Raw genomic sequence first — 13360 nt, 5'->3', positions numbered from 1 at the left:
ACTTACTTGAATTCTACAACACAGTCACCTTGAATTATAACAAAAGAAACAATATAGATTTAATATATCTAGACTTTGACAAAGCTTTTGATACCATCCCCCATGAAAGACTACTTACTAAATTAGCTTCCCATGGAATAAGTGGTAGCCTATCAAATTGTAGTAATTTGGTAAACAATTGAAAACAGAAAGTTGTTCTAAATGGCAAAACTTCTAGATGAAATTTTTTTATGAGTGGAGTTCCTCAGGGTTCTGTTCTTGGGCCACTTCCATTCATAGTATATATAAATGATATAGACCACAGACTGAAATCTATGGTCTCCAAATTTGCTGATGATATAAAACTGTGCAGAATGGCAAATGATCACTTAAACCACTTAGATATTCAAGAAGATTTAGATAAACTATAGCAATGGTCTGAAAAGTGGTTAATGAAATTCAACACAAGCAAATGCAAGGTTATGCACATAGGTAAAAATAATAGTAAGTACAATTACAAGTTATTTGGAAATTTGTTAACAAAAGTGGATAGTGAAAAGGATCTCGGCGTAATTATCAGTAACGATCTCGAATCATCTAAGCAAATAAGATTCTAAGGCTGATTCTGCGATCTTTTGACTTCAAAAGTCCATCTGTCATGAACAAGCTATATACTAGTTCATCCACATTTGGAATATGCTGTTTCTGTATGGTAACCGAATCTCATTAAGGACATTGACAGATTGGAAAAAGTACAACGGCGAGCCATAAAATTGATTCCAAATATGAAAAATAAATCATATGAAAATTGACTAGAACATATGATTCTATTTTCCCAAAAAATAAGCATAGACTCAGAGGTGACTTGATACAGGTCTTTAAGATTCTAAAGGGAATTGACAACATCAAAAGTGACTAAATTTTCTCGCTGAATGAGAATCCGACAAGAAATAATGGTCTCAAACTATCAGGAAATAGATTTAATTTGGAAGTGGGTAGAAACAACTTCACCAGCCATGTAGTTAATGAATGGAATAAACTTCCAGCAGAGGCAGTGCAAAATAGTTCAGTTCGAAGCTTCAATATTCTTTAGATATACACCTAAGCAAAATGATGTAGTGCCTGCCATTTATGTTGTATTATTTGTTTGTTATTATTTATCTGTTTCTTTATTATTATTTGATTATTATTTATTATTATTTATCTGTCCATTTATTATTTACAATTTCCCTGTTTGTTTATCATTTAACTTTACCAATTTATTTATTCTGTTTTATTTATTATTGTTTATATTATTATTTTAATTTATCATTGTTATAATTTTTTTTGCATCTGACCTAGTTATGGATCAAAAGGTCTACTGTCATGCCTCCTTTGTAATCTTATGTAATAAATGAAGTGTGGTGTTTTTCAAGTGATATTTTTCACATTTATAATTATCCCAACATTTTTATTGGCTTTTATCAGGGCATTAACCCTAGGGCATTACAGAAACAGTTATTCATGATGGGGTTTTGTTTCACCAGGGATGATTCACTTCCCAACATTCAACAAAGTCCCCTAATAAAGGGGGTGGGGGAACTGTCAACAGCAACACATGTGTTATACACAGTGAATTGTTACTTTGCATTTCTTTTCCTCACATCTCACTTTGAGTATATGTTGACAGATGTATAACCTTCTGTAATTTTATAGAAATAAAAAAAACATCAAATGTAAATGTCAAATAGAAAGCTAATCTTACCCCATGTCCCTTTAAATAGGGACATCACCCACTCAAGATACCTTTTTGAAAAAAATAAATAAAAATAGTAAATGATGCTGCATGACACTCTTACTTCATCAGTATGTTGTGCATACTTCAAATTATTTTTCTACAAGTTTTCGCAAAATTGTCAGAAAATTCAATTTTTAACATACAGTGAGACCTCTCATTAACAGACGTTAATTAGCTGTGTTTGCGGTGTTTTCACTGTGTTTTCGGTGTTTTGGAGTGGTTTTTGGGTGGCATAGTGATCGCACGCACTAAACAACAGCACCAAAAACATCGAAAACACAGCTAATTAACGTCCGTTAATGAGAGGTCTGTACTGACATCCTGAAGAGTACAAAGTGGCTGCCAAAAACACTATATGTGGACAATCTGGAAACGTGGCAGAAACAAAACAGACCGGCAGATTTCCCCTAAAAATCATCAGTGACATTTCTCACTTCTGAAAACCATGACTTGAATAAACAGCCAACCTCTGCCATTGGACAAAAGAACCCAAAAATTCTAGGTCTCACTTTTAATATGCTTATGCCCTGTCTACACATCAAGGACCTGATGGTGAAAATAAAAAGATATTAAACATAGTAAGATCTGGAGCAAGCACTGAACTTTGCGTATTTATGTATATGCTGTATATAAGATTATTCATATACTGATATTAAAGAGTACATCTTTAATTTTATGACAGCTCAAGCTGGTGGTGTTATGTTTATGTGTCCAATGTGCAGTTATAAGACTGTTAAGCATGACAACTACTTAGCTCATGTTGCTGAACACAAAAAGAAGAATGAAGCAGACAAATCAACAATTGCCACAGAAGTTTTGGTGGACAAACAAGATGAAGTAAGTTGAAAAGAATATAGATATGTAAGTTACTTATAGCATTACTAAGGATAAAAGATGAAAGACTACTTCTTTCATCCAGGCAGATAGGGCAGATGAAAGAGTACTGAGATGGTTTGGGCACATGGAAAGAGCAAATGAAGAAAAATTAACAATGGAAGGCAGAGGTGGATGGAGTGAACCTGAGGGGTATATCAAGATTGAGATAATGAATAGAGTGAAGGGGACCTTGAGTAAAAGGGAAATGCCTATTGAGTAGGGAAGGTAGAAGGCAAGAGATAAGTGTGAGCAGAGAATAGTTGTGATTGGAAAATAAATTGACATGGCCTGAAGGGATTTCTTTGTGTCTTCTCAATTTTTGCATGAGAGGACGAGGAGGGAAGGTTGTAGTATTGATGAAGCGGCTGGCCCTGCTGTGTCTTGCTGCAATGCTTTTGACCTGGGCACTGGGCAGGAGACAGGAATACTTTGCATTTACAAGAAGTTAAGATAAAGGGAAATGGGTCACTGGTAGGTATGGAATAGATTGGGATAGGTACATGACTTGGCTGGCTACCTCCCTTATTAGGGGGAAGAAGCCTTTTGGTATGCAGATATAGATCACTAAGGAATGTTTTAGAGAAACAAAATACATACATATACCAAAGGCTTTTTCCCCCTTACAAGGGAGGTAGCCCTTTATTTTTTTTTAAGAAAAACAAAGAAGATATAAATGTATTTCTATTATCATCCACTCGAAGTTTTGAAATAATACACTGGATTTTTCATTAGTAATTACAAATCTAAGATTAAAATACAAATATTTAATGACCAGAGCAAGATTTTTTTTATTGCACTTAATATAATTGGTATTTAAACACTTTGTTTTGCAGACTCAAATAACAACAGAAGTGGCTAATGCCCCACACATTTTTAATATTGACGTCAACAGTGGTGCTGTGACAGTTGAAAATCCAGATGAACAGCATTTCCTGGATCCATTGGATTTTCAGGTAGGTTGCAGTATTATAACTGAATTAATTCCTGAGATAAAATAAACTGCATTGACAATTACTAAGCTCCATTCAGTTGGGGTTGACTGTGTTTATAATAAATAAAATCCACCTGTCAGCCTTCTTCCTGTTCCACCTCATCCACTTTCATGTGAAGACACTAAAGAACAATATTTGTTTCATTAGCAAAGAATTAAATCTATTTTAGTGTATATTAGTGACTCAACCCACCTTTATTGGAAGCAAAGGGCCTTTAGTGTATAATGTGTTCTACATGAGACAATTGTCTTTCAGAACCATTTGACAGGCCAGCTCATCATGGCAGGTGGGGAACAGTATGTTTATGCAGCAGTTGATTCGTCACTCTTGCAGGTAAATGGTGAGATTTATAGCAAACATTTAATTTTTCAGTAAATAATGTAATCATATTTGTATTGAATGACATATTTTTATATTAACCCTGTGGTAGGGGAGAAAGAGTACTGCCACTTAGTGTTTCCACTTGAGTCATAGAAGGCAACAAAAACAGGACAGAGATAGGACTAGGTATCCTATTCTCTGTGGCACCAAAGTGGACATTCCTAAAAAAACCAGCAAAGGCATAAGAGGGTCTGGGAGGAGTTTTCCAAACAGAACCCTAAGGTTTAGGTCTTTTAATGTGTGTGGGTGTGGTATAGATAAGAGGAAAAGGGAAGAGATAGGCAATATATTTGTGAGAAGAAAAATGTGTTGGCATTGAGTTTGAGAGTGTAGTTTGGAGGGTGTCAGGAATGAAGAGAGGATGAGGGAGAGAAGGGGTGGCTATATTAGTAAGTGAAGAGATAGGTAAGCATGTGATGGAGTGGAAGGAGGTTTGTTCAACGTTAATGTGTATGAAGGTGAAACTGGGAAGGGAGATGTGGATCTTTGTAAGTGCATGTGGGCCTGGTAGTGAGAGGAGTGTAGAGGAAAAGGAGGCTTTTTGGATAGATTTAAATGAGTGCATAGAGGGTTTGGGGAGAGGCATCAATATAGTGATATTGGGAGATCTCAATGCTAGGGTAGAAGATGAACCAATAGACGGAGTGGTTGGGAAGTGTGGAGTGCCAGAAAAAATCGTTGTGGAGAGTTGATGGTGATGTGTCTAGAGAGTTCATGATAGTTAACACAGTGTTTCGGAAGAAAGTCAAGCTTAAATACAAATGGGAGAGGGTGGTAGGTAGGGCTTTAATGAACTATATAGTGGTAACCAGGAGAAGAGTAGGAATAGTTTTGGAAGTACATGTTCTTAGGGGAGAGAGTGGTGGAATATCCGATCATTTTTTGGTGAACGATAAGTTGAGAGTGGAGGATAGATGGAGAAAGAGGAAAAGGACAGAAGGTAGGGAGGTACATACATACATATATATTAAAGGCTTTTCCCTAGGGGTGTGCCAAATCATCGGCATCAGTAAGAATTGACACTTTTTTGGTGAATTGGCATTGGTGAGAGTCAGCATTTTTTTTAGAATGGAATTTGGCATCGGTAGTATTTTACCAATGCCAATGTTTTTAAAGTAACTGAACAAGTCAGAGTAAATTATATTAATTTTTAATTTTACTTTTGTATTTTTTATATAAAATTAAACTAAAAATAATATATTTTTTGAAACAGCAAAGTTTCTACAACAAAAATTAAGCGAAAGTAATATGGGAGTAAATCATCTTTGCAACCGTGGATTTGGTTGATGTTACCCACTTATAAGTACGAAAAATTGGCAGACAGATTTACTCCCACTCCACAGCAATTTATAGCCAAATGAATCGTTTATAATTTTTTTTATGTACTTTGACAAGTAAATATATAACATCTTTATACATTTTGGCTTAATAGTTCTCTGTTATTCAAAAATTAAAATTTTGTAAGTAGATTTTAGAGGCTCAAAAATCACTAAACTAAAAACATCTGGCATCTTTATAAATAGTATCACATGTATTTTATTAGCATTTTTAAAGTTTATATTAACCCCTTCCATACGGTGCCGCACAAGTAGGCGTCATGGGGAGCGAGTGTATTCGCGAGGCTGCCATATCGGCGTCTTGATTATACTTATTGTAGTCGCCCCTCCATAATGACATTCTTTCTAATTCTTTTGTAATCGCATTTTCTATGGTTATCAAAATTCACGGGTGAAGAGAGAACGATCGATATAAGCGGTGACTATATTTTATGATGTGAGTATTATTACGACACGTCGTACGGCTGGCATTGGCTGCTGCCACCAAGATCTAAGTCCATGACGCCTACGTGTGCGGCACCGTATGGAAGGGGTTAAGGTTAGTTTTGTCTGATAAGAAGTCGTTGGTGTTCATCAACAACAAAATAAAAAGTATTATTTGATTTTTTGTTTTGTTTTATGCATTTATGTATTGTTTTAGTGATTATGTACCACTGGCTTATAGAATAAAACCACTAATTAATTATGCTTAGTGATGCTGTTTTATAAATATTTGGAAGCAAAAATTTTTGATGGAAACAAGTACATAATAAAAAGTAGATTCATAAAAAAATAGTTAAAAATTAGTCCAATCTGTCGTGTATAAATCTACATAGATTATAAAGCAAATGAAAATCATAGTTCAATTATTTGATATTAAAACTGATATACCATAATTATGTAAAGTGGAATCGACATTGGCAACTAAGAGTGAATAAGACTCAGCATTGGCAATTAAGGGTAAATAGGAATCGGCATAAAAAAAAAAAAAAAAAAAAAAAAGGCACACCCCTACTTTTCCCCCTTACAAGGGAGGTAAAAAAAAAAAAAAAAAAAAAGGCATAAAATCCACTCCTACCATTTCCATCCCCACATACTCCATTCCCATCCACCCCCTCCCTCTTATCTTGGCTCCTGGATGATGGGTCATCCCTGCATCTCACCCATTGCCCTGGGTCAGAAGCAGTGTTGCAAGACATAGCACATCCACAGCAAGGCTACTTCATTAAACTTGCAATCCCCCCTATCTGTCTCCTCTTGCAGAAATGGAAAAGAGGAGGGGAAATCCATTTGGGCTGTGTCAATTTATTTTTTACACATACTCTCTCCTCCCCCATCCACTCCCTTTCATGCATCATAGCATCATCCATACACAACTATTTTCCATTCACCCCTATCTTCTGTCTTCTCCTGTCCTTCCTCAACAGACATTCCCCTCTTTTCCAGTGCCCCTTTTACCCCATCCATCTATCTCGTCCTTGGTCGCCTCCTCGTGTTCACTCCTACGTCTGCCTTCCACACCTCTTTTACTAATCTATCATCACTTATTCTTTCCATGTGTCCAAATGATCCTAAGACTCTTTCACCAGCCCTATCTCCCAACTCCCTTTCCACCCCTGTTCTCACCACCTCATTTCTCACTCTATCCAGCCTAGTAACACCTGTCATATTTCTCAGGCACCTCATCTCAAACACATTCAAACTCCTCTCTTATGTTCCATGTTTCTGCCCCATACAGTGCTATCAGCACAATCACTCCTTCATACAATTTCCTCTTAGCATCCATTCCCAAATGTCTATTTCTCATTACACTTTTTAATCCCCCAAGGCATTTACTTGCTTCACTGAATCTACATTCTATCTCCACCTCCACTCCTCCCTTTCCTGCCACATCCGCACCCAAGTACCTAAAACTATCCACTTCCAGTCTCTCTCCCTTAACCCCTTCCATACGGTGCCGCACACGTAGGCGTCATGGACTTAGATCTCGGTGGCAGCAGCCAATGCCAGCCGTACGACGTGTCGTAATAATACTCGCATCATAAAATATAGTCACCGCTTATATCGATCGTTCTCTCTTCACCCGTGAATTTTGATAACCATAGAAAATGCGATTACAAAAGAATTAGAAAGAATGTCATTATGGAGGGGTGACTACAATAAATATAATCAAGACGCCGATATGGCAGCCTCGCGAATACACTCGCTCCCCATGACGCCTACGTGTGCGGCACCGTATGGAAGGGGTTAATACTCACTTCCAGTCTGCTGCCACTCTCTCCCCTTGTACATCTCATCACCTTACTTTTACCCATATTTATCTTCAACTTTCTTCTTTTGCACACCTCCCCAAACTCTGTCACTAACTTGCTCAATCCCTTCTCAGATCCCGCCACAAGCGCAGTGTTATCAGCAAATAACAACTGGCTTATCTTCCATTTTTCTTCATTTTCTTTACCCATCTCCATTCCCCGACCCATAACTTTGCATTTACCTCTCACACCACCCCATCCATGTAAAAATTGAACAGCCAGGGTGACATAACACATCTCTGTTGAAATCCCACCTTTACCTCAAACCAATCACTCTCTCTATTTCTGATTTTGACACAAGCTCTACTACTCTTGTAAAAACTCTTGACTGCTCTTGAAAGCTTTCCTCCTATCACATATATCTGCAGTACCTCCCACAATGCCTTCCTGTCTATCCTGTCATAAGACCTTACCAAATCCATAAAGACCCAAAAGCATCTATACTTTATACTAAAGCTTTCTCACATATCTGTCCTACCACAAAAATGTGATCCATACAACCCCTACCTGTCCTAAACCCACACTGTTCCTCACCATTTACTCCCTTTGTTCCTTTTCTAATCCTCTCAGTCAAGACCTCCCCATAAGCCTTCTCAACTACACTTGTTAAACTAATCCCTCTGAAACTACTACACTCACACTTGTGCCCTTTTCCCTTGTAATGTGGAACTATAGAGTCAGTCCTCTAGTATTCCCTCTTGTAAACAAACATTAAATAACCTCACCAGCCAGTCCACCATCACTATACCTTCTTTTTTAGACATTCTGCATGACACCCATCCTACCCAGGTGCCTTACGTGCTCTCATCATCTTCACTTCATTTTTCCTTATTTCTCCTCTATTTTCCACACTCATCACTGTCATTTTCTTAGTGCTTCTCACTGCATCTACCTTTCCCTACCTATCCTTCACATTTAGCAACTCCCTAAAATACTTTGACCATCTTTCTCTTACTGCCATCGCTTCCATTATCATCTCTCCATCTGCACCTTTTACCTTTTCTTCTCTACTTGATTTGCCTCCTCTTCCTCATGTAATTTCTTATCAAAATATTTGTTTATTATTTTCAAAAATTTCTGTCATACTCTTACCCCATTTTACAACAGCTTTTGTCTTTGCCTCCTTTATATTAGCCTGTTGAGTGTAGTAGGGAAGGCTTATGGGAGGATCTTAATTGAGAGGATTAGGAGAGGAACAGAAGGAGTAATTGGTGAGGAACAGTGTGGATTTAGGACGGGTAGAGGTTGTGTAGATCAGATCTTTGTGGTAAGACAGATATGTGAGAAAGCTATAGGAAAGGGGAAGGATGTTTTTTGGGCTTTTATGGATCTGGAAAAGGCTTATGATAGGGTAGACAGAAAGGCACTGTGGGAGGTTATGCAGATTTATGGGATAGGAGGAAAGCTTTTGGGAGCTGTCAAGAGTTTTTATGAGAGTAGTAGAGCATGTGTTAGGATTAGAAATGGAGAGAGTGAGTGGTTTGAAGTAAAGGTGGGACTTCGTCAAGGATGCGTTATGTCGCCCTGGCTGTTCAACTTATACATGGATGGGGTGGTGCGAGAGGTGAATGCTAGGGTAGTGAGTCAGGGATTGGAGATGGTTAAAGAAAATGGAGAAAAGTGGGAGGTGAGCCAGCTGTTGTTTGCGGACGACACTGCGCTTGTGGCAGGGTCAGAGGAGGGATTGAGGAAGCTGGTGGCAGAGTTTGGGAGAGTATGTGATAGAAGAAAGCTAAAGATAAATGTGGGTAAAAGTAAGGTGATGAGATGTACAAGGGGTGAAAGTGGCAGTAGACTGGAAGTGAACATTAAGGGAGAGCGACTGGAGGAAGTGGATAGTTTTAGATACTTGGGTGCAAGTGTAGCAGGAAAAGGTGGAGTGAAGGTGGAGGTAGAATGTAGATTGAGAGAAGCGAGTAAATGCCTTGGTGGTTTAAAGAGTGTAATGAGGAATAGACATTTGGGAATGGATGCGAAGAGGAGACTGTATGAAGGAGTGATTGTGCCAACAGCACTGTATGGGGCAGAAACGTGGAACATAAGAGAAGAAGAGAGAAGGAATTTGAATGTGTTTGAGATGAGGTGTCTGAGAAGTATGGTGGGGGTTACTAGGCTGGATAGAGTGAGAAATGAGGAGGTGAGGAGGAGAACAGGGGTGAAAAAGGATTTGGGAGATAGGGTTGATGAAAGAATATTAGGATGGTTTGGACACATGGAAAGAATAAGTGAAGAAAGACTAGTGAAAGAGGTATGGAAGGCAGATGTGGAGGGAGTGAACATGAGGGGGCGTCCTAGGATGAGGTGGATGGATGGGGTGAAGGGGGCTTTGGGGAAGAGGGGAATGTCTGTTGAGGAAGGAAGGGAGAGGACGGAAGACAGAGGTGAGTGGAGAATGGTTGTATATGGATGATGTTGTGACTGCATGAGGAGGAATGGGCGGGGGGGTGGGGTAGTATGTGTGAGTAAATTTTGACGCAGCCCGAAGGGATTTCTCCCCGTCCTCGCCTTATATGCAAAGGGGGACGGAGAGGGGGGGTCGCCGATTAAATGAAGTGGCCTTGCTGTGGATGTACTGTGTCTTGCGACACTGCTTCTGACCCAGGGCGGTGGGCAGGGTGCAGGGATGACCCGTCATCCAGGAGGTGCTCAGATGAGAGGAAGGGTGGGAGGGGTGTGGAGTGTATTTAGGGATGAAATGGGTGGGAGTGTTTTTATGCCTTTCCCTTTCTGGCTACCTCCCTTGGAAGGGGGAAAAAGCCTTGGTATATGTATGTATGTATGTAGTTCTCTTATCTTTTCTTTGTACTCCCACATGATTATCTTGTCCTGTTCTCTAACCAATCTGTGAATGCTTGCTTCTTCTTTTCTATAACTTTCTTTGCTTCCTCATTCCACCATTCACTACCCTTCCATCTATTTCTTTCCATCCTCCTTGTTCCACATACCATCTTTGCACACCTTGTGACTCCCTCCTTGAACCATTCCTCCTCCACTCCTAGTTCTACTCTATCCTTCACTCCCTCCCACTCCTCTCTCAGCTTCTTGTACTCCTCCTTTTCTTTCTCATTTAAGCTGTTAACTGTAAGCACCTCCCTACCTTCTGTCCTTTTCTTCTTTCTCCATCTATCCTCAACTCTCAACTTACCTTCCACCAAAAAATGATCTAATATTCCTCCATTCTCTCCCCTTAGAACATGTACATCCTTAACTCTTCCTACCATTCTCCTTATTACCACTATATAGTCCATTAACCACTTTACTACGGGACTTAAATCTCGCGGGCAGCAGCCAATGCCAGCTGTACGACGTGTCGTAATAATACTCGCATCATAAAATATAGTCACCGCTTATATCGATCGTTCTCTCTTTCACCCACGAATTTTGAAAACCACAGAGAATGGGATTCAGGGCACATTTGGGAGAATGTAAAAACACAGGGGCGACTACAATAAATATAATCAAGACGCCGATATGGCAGCGTCGCGAATCCACTTGCTCCTCATGACGCCTACGTAGGCGGCACCGTATGGAAGGGGTTAACACCCTATCTACCATTCTTCCATACACCACCCTCTCCTATGTATACTTATGGTTGACTTTCTTCCTAAACACTGTATTTGCTATCATCAACTCTAGACACATCCACCATCAACTCTCCACTATGATTTTTTCCTGGAACTCCACACTTCCCAACCACTCCATCTTTTGGTTCATTTCCTATACTAGCATTAAGGTCTCCCAATATCACTATATTGACATTTCTCTGTAGACCCTCTATGCACTCATTTAAATCTATCCAAAAAGCCTCCCTTTCCTCTACACTCTTCCAACTAACAGGCTCATATGTACTTACAAAAACCCACATCTCCATTTCCAGTTTCACCTTCATACACATTAACCTTAAAGAAACCTCCCATTCCACCACATGTTTACCAATCTCTTCATATACTAGTATAACAACATCTTCTCTCCCTTGTCCTCTCTTCAGTCTTGAGATCCTCCTAACTACACTCCCAAATTCAAACTTGCCCCTTCCTTTCAACTTAGTTTCACTCAATGCTAACACATCCATCTTTCCTCTCACAAACATACTGCCTATCTATTTCCTTTTTTACTCTTATTTGTACCACATCCACACACATTAAAAGACCCAAACCTTAGTGTACTGGTTGGAAAACTCCCCGACCCTCATATACCTTTGCATTTTTTAGGAATGTCCCCTTTGGGGCTATAGGGAGGATGCCAAGTCCTATCCCCATCGTGTTTTTGTCGCCTTTTATGACTCAAGTGGAAAGACTTGGTGGCATTTTTTTTATCACCCACAACAGGTGAAAATGAATATTGAGAGAAGTGTTACAGGACAGTAACAAGAGTGGGGGGGGGGCAGCATAACAGAGGGACAATTGCAGCATAGTAAAGTATCATAATTTCTCTATGAATAGAGATTTCCTCTACCACAGACAAAATTATGTGTGGCTCTGGTCCATAGGGGTGCCCCATATAGACCCTTAAGTATCAGCTGCATGCTACTTAGGGAAATGCTTAGAGTAAATTACTTAAATGAGAAGGAAAAGTATGAATACAAAAAGAAGCTGAGAGAAGAGTGGGAGGGAGTGAAGGGTAAAGTAGAACTAGGAGTGGAGGAGGAATGGGGATGTTTCAAGTAGGGAGTCACAAGGTGTGCAAAGATGGTGTGTGGAACAAGGAGGATGGGAGGAATTAGAAGGAAGGGTATTGAGTAGTGGGATAATGAAGCAAAGTAGGTTGTAGAAGAGAAGAAACAAGCATTGACAAATTGGTTGTAAAATAGGATGAGAGAATCATACAAGAGGTCCAAAGAAAAGAGAAGAGAAGTAAAACATAAGATAAAGGAGGCAAAAAGGAAAGCAGATGTGAAATGGGGAAAGAGTATTTCAGAAAATTTTGAAAGTAATAAAAAGATGTTTTGGAAGGAAATTAAGAGAGGGGGAGGTGAATCAAGTATAGAAGAAAAGGTAAAAGGTGCAGATGGAGAGATGATAATGGAAGAGACAACAATAAGATGAAGATGGGCTGAATATTTTAGGGAGTTACAAAATGTGATGGAAGATAGGGAGGGAAAGGTAGTTGCAATGGGAGATGCTAAAAAAATGACAGTGATGAGTGAGGAAAATGGAGAACTAAGAAAAGATGAGGTGAAAGAAGTCATTAAATTATGAGAGCAGTAAGGCACCTGGGTTAGATGGGTGTCATGTGGAGTATCTAAAAAAGGGAGGTAGTGATGGTGGACTGACTGGTGAAGTTTGATGTTTGTCTAAAAGAGGGTAGAGTGCCGGAGGACTGCCTGTATAGTTCCGCTTTACAAGGGAAAAGGGGACAAGTGTGAGTGTAGTAATTTCAGAGCGATCAGTTTGTTGAGTGTAGTTGGGAAGACTTGTGGGAGGTTTTTTGATTAAGTGGATTAGGAGAGGAACAGTGTGGGTTTAGGAAAGGTAGGGGTTGTGTAGATCAGATTTTTGTGTTAAGGCAGAAGTGTAAGAAAGCATTAGGAAAAAGTAAAGATTTTTTGGGGCCTTTATATAATTGGAAAATGCTTATGACAGGGTAGACATGAAGGCAGTGTGGAAGGTATTGCAGATATATGGGATAGGAGGAAAGATGCTAAGAATAGTCAAGTTTTTATAAGAGTAGTAGAGCCTGTGTTAGAATTATAAATGGGAGTGTGAGTGGTTTGAGGTAAAGGTAGGA

General features: G+C 39.2%; 1 protein-coding gene across 5 annotated transcripts in view; it reads left to right on the top strand.

The window, feature by feature from the left end:
* LOC143029159 (uncharacterized) overlaps nucleotides 1-13360 on the top strand; it is a 74848-nt gene that overhangs the window by 41527 nt on the left and 19961 nt on the right. For 4 of the 5 annotated variants that reach the window (XM_076191638.1, XM_076191637.1, XM_076191640.1 and 1 more), the window contains 3 exons: nucleotides 2439-2593; nucleotides 3466-3585; nucleotides 3880-3957. In XM_076191638.1, the coding sequence (XP_076047753.1) occupies nucleotides 2439-2593; nucleotides 3466-3585; nucleotides 3880-3957 (353 nt within the window). Of the gene's footprint in view, nucleotides 1-2438; nucleotides 2594-3465; nucleotides 3586-3879; nucleotides 3965-13360 lie in introns of all 5 variants that reach the window. The other variant, XM_076191641.1, reaches the window with a different exon arrangement.

This window comes from Oratosquilla oratoria, chromosome 10, assembly GCF_046742065.1.
Source record: "Oratosquilla oratoria isolate Oo_2021 chromosome 10, ASM4674206v1, whole genome shotgun sequence".
Classification (NCBI taxonomy): domain Eukaryota; kingdom Metazoa; phylum Arthropoda; class Malacostraca; order Stomatopoda; family Squillidae; genus Oratosquilla; species Oratosquilla oratoria.
Note: the sequence above shows the minus strand (reverse complement) of the source record. Positions and strands in the feature narration are given on the sequence as shown.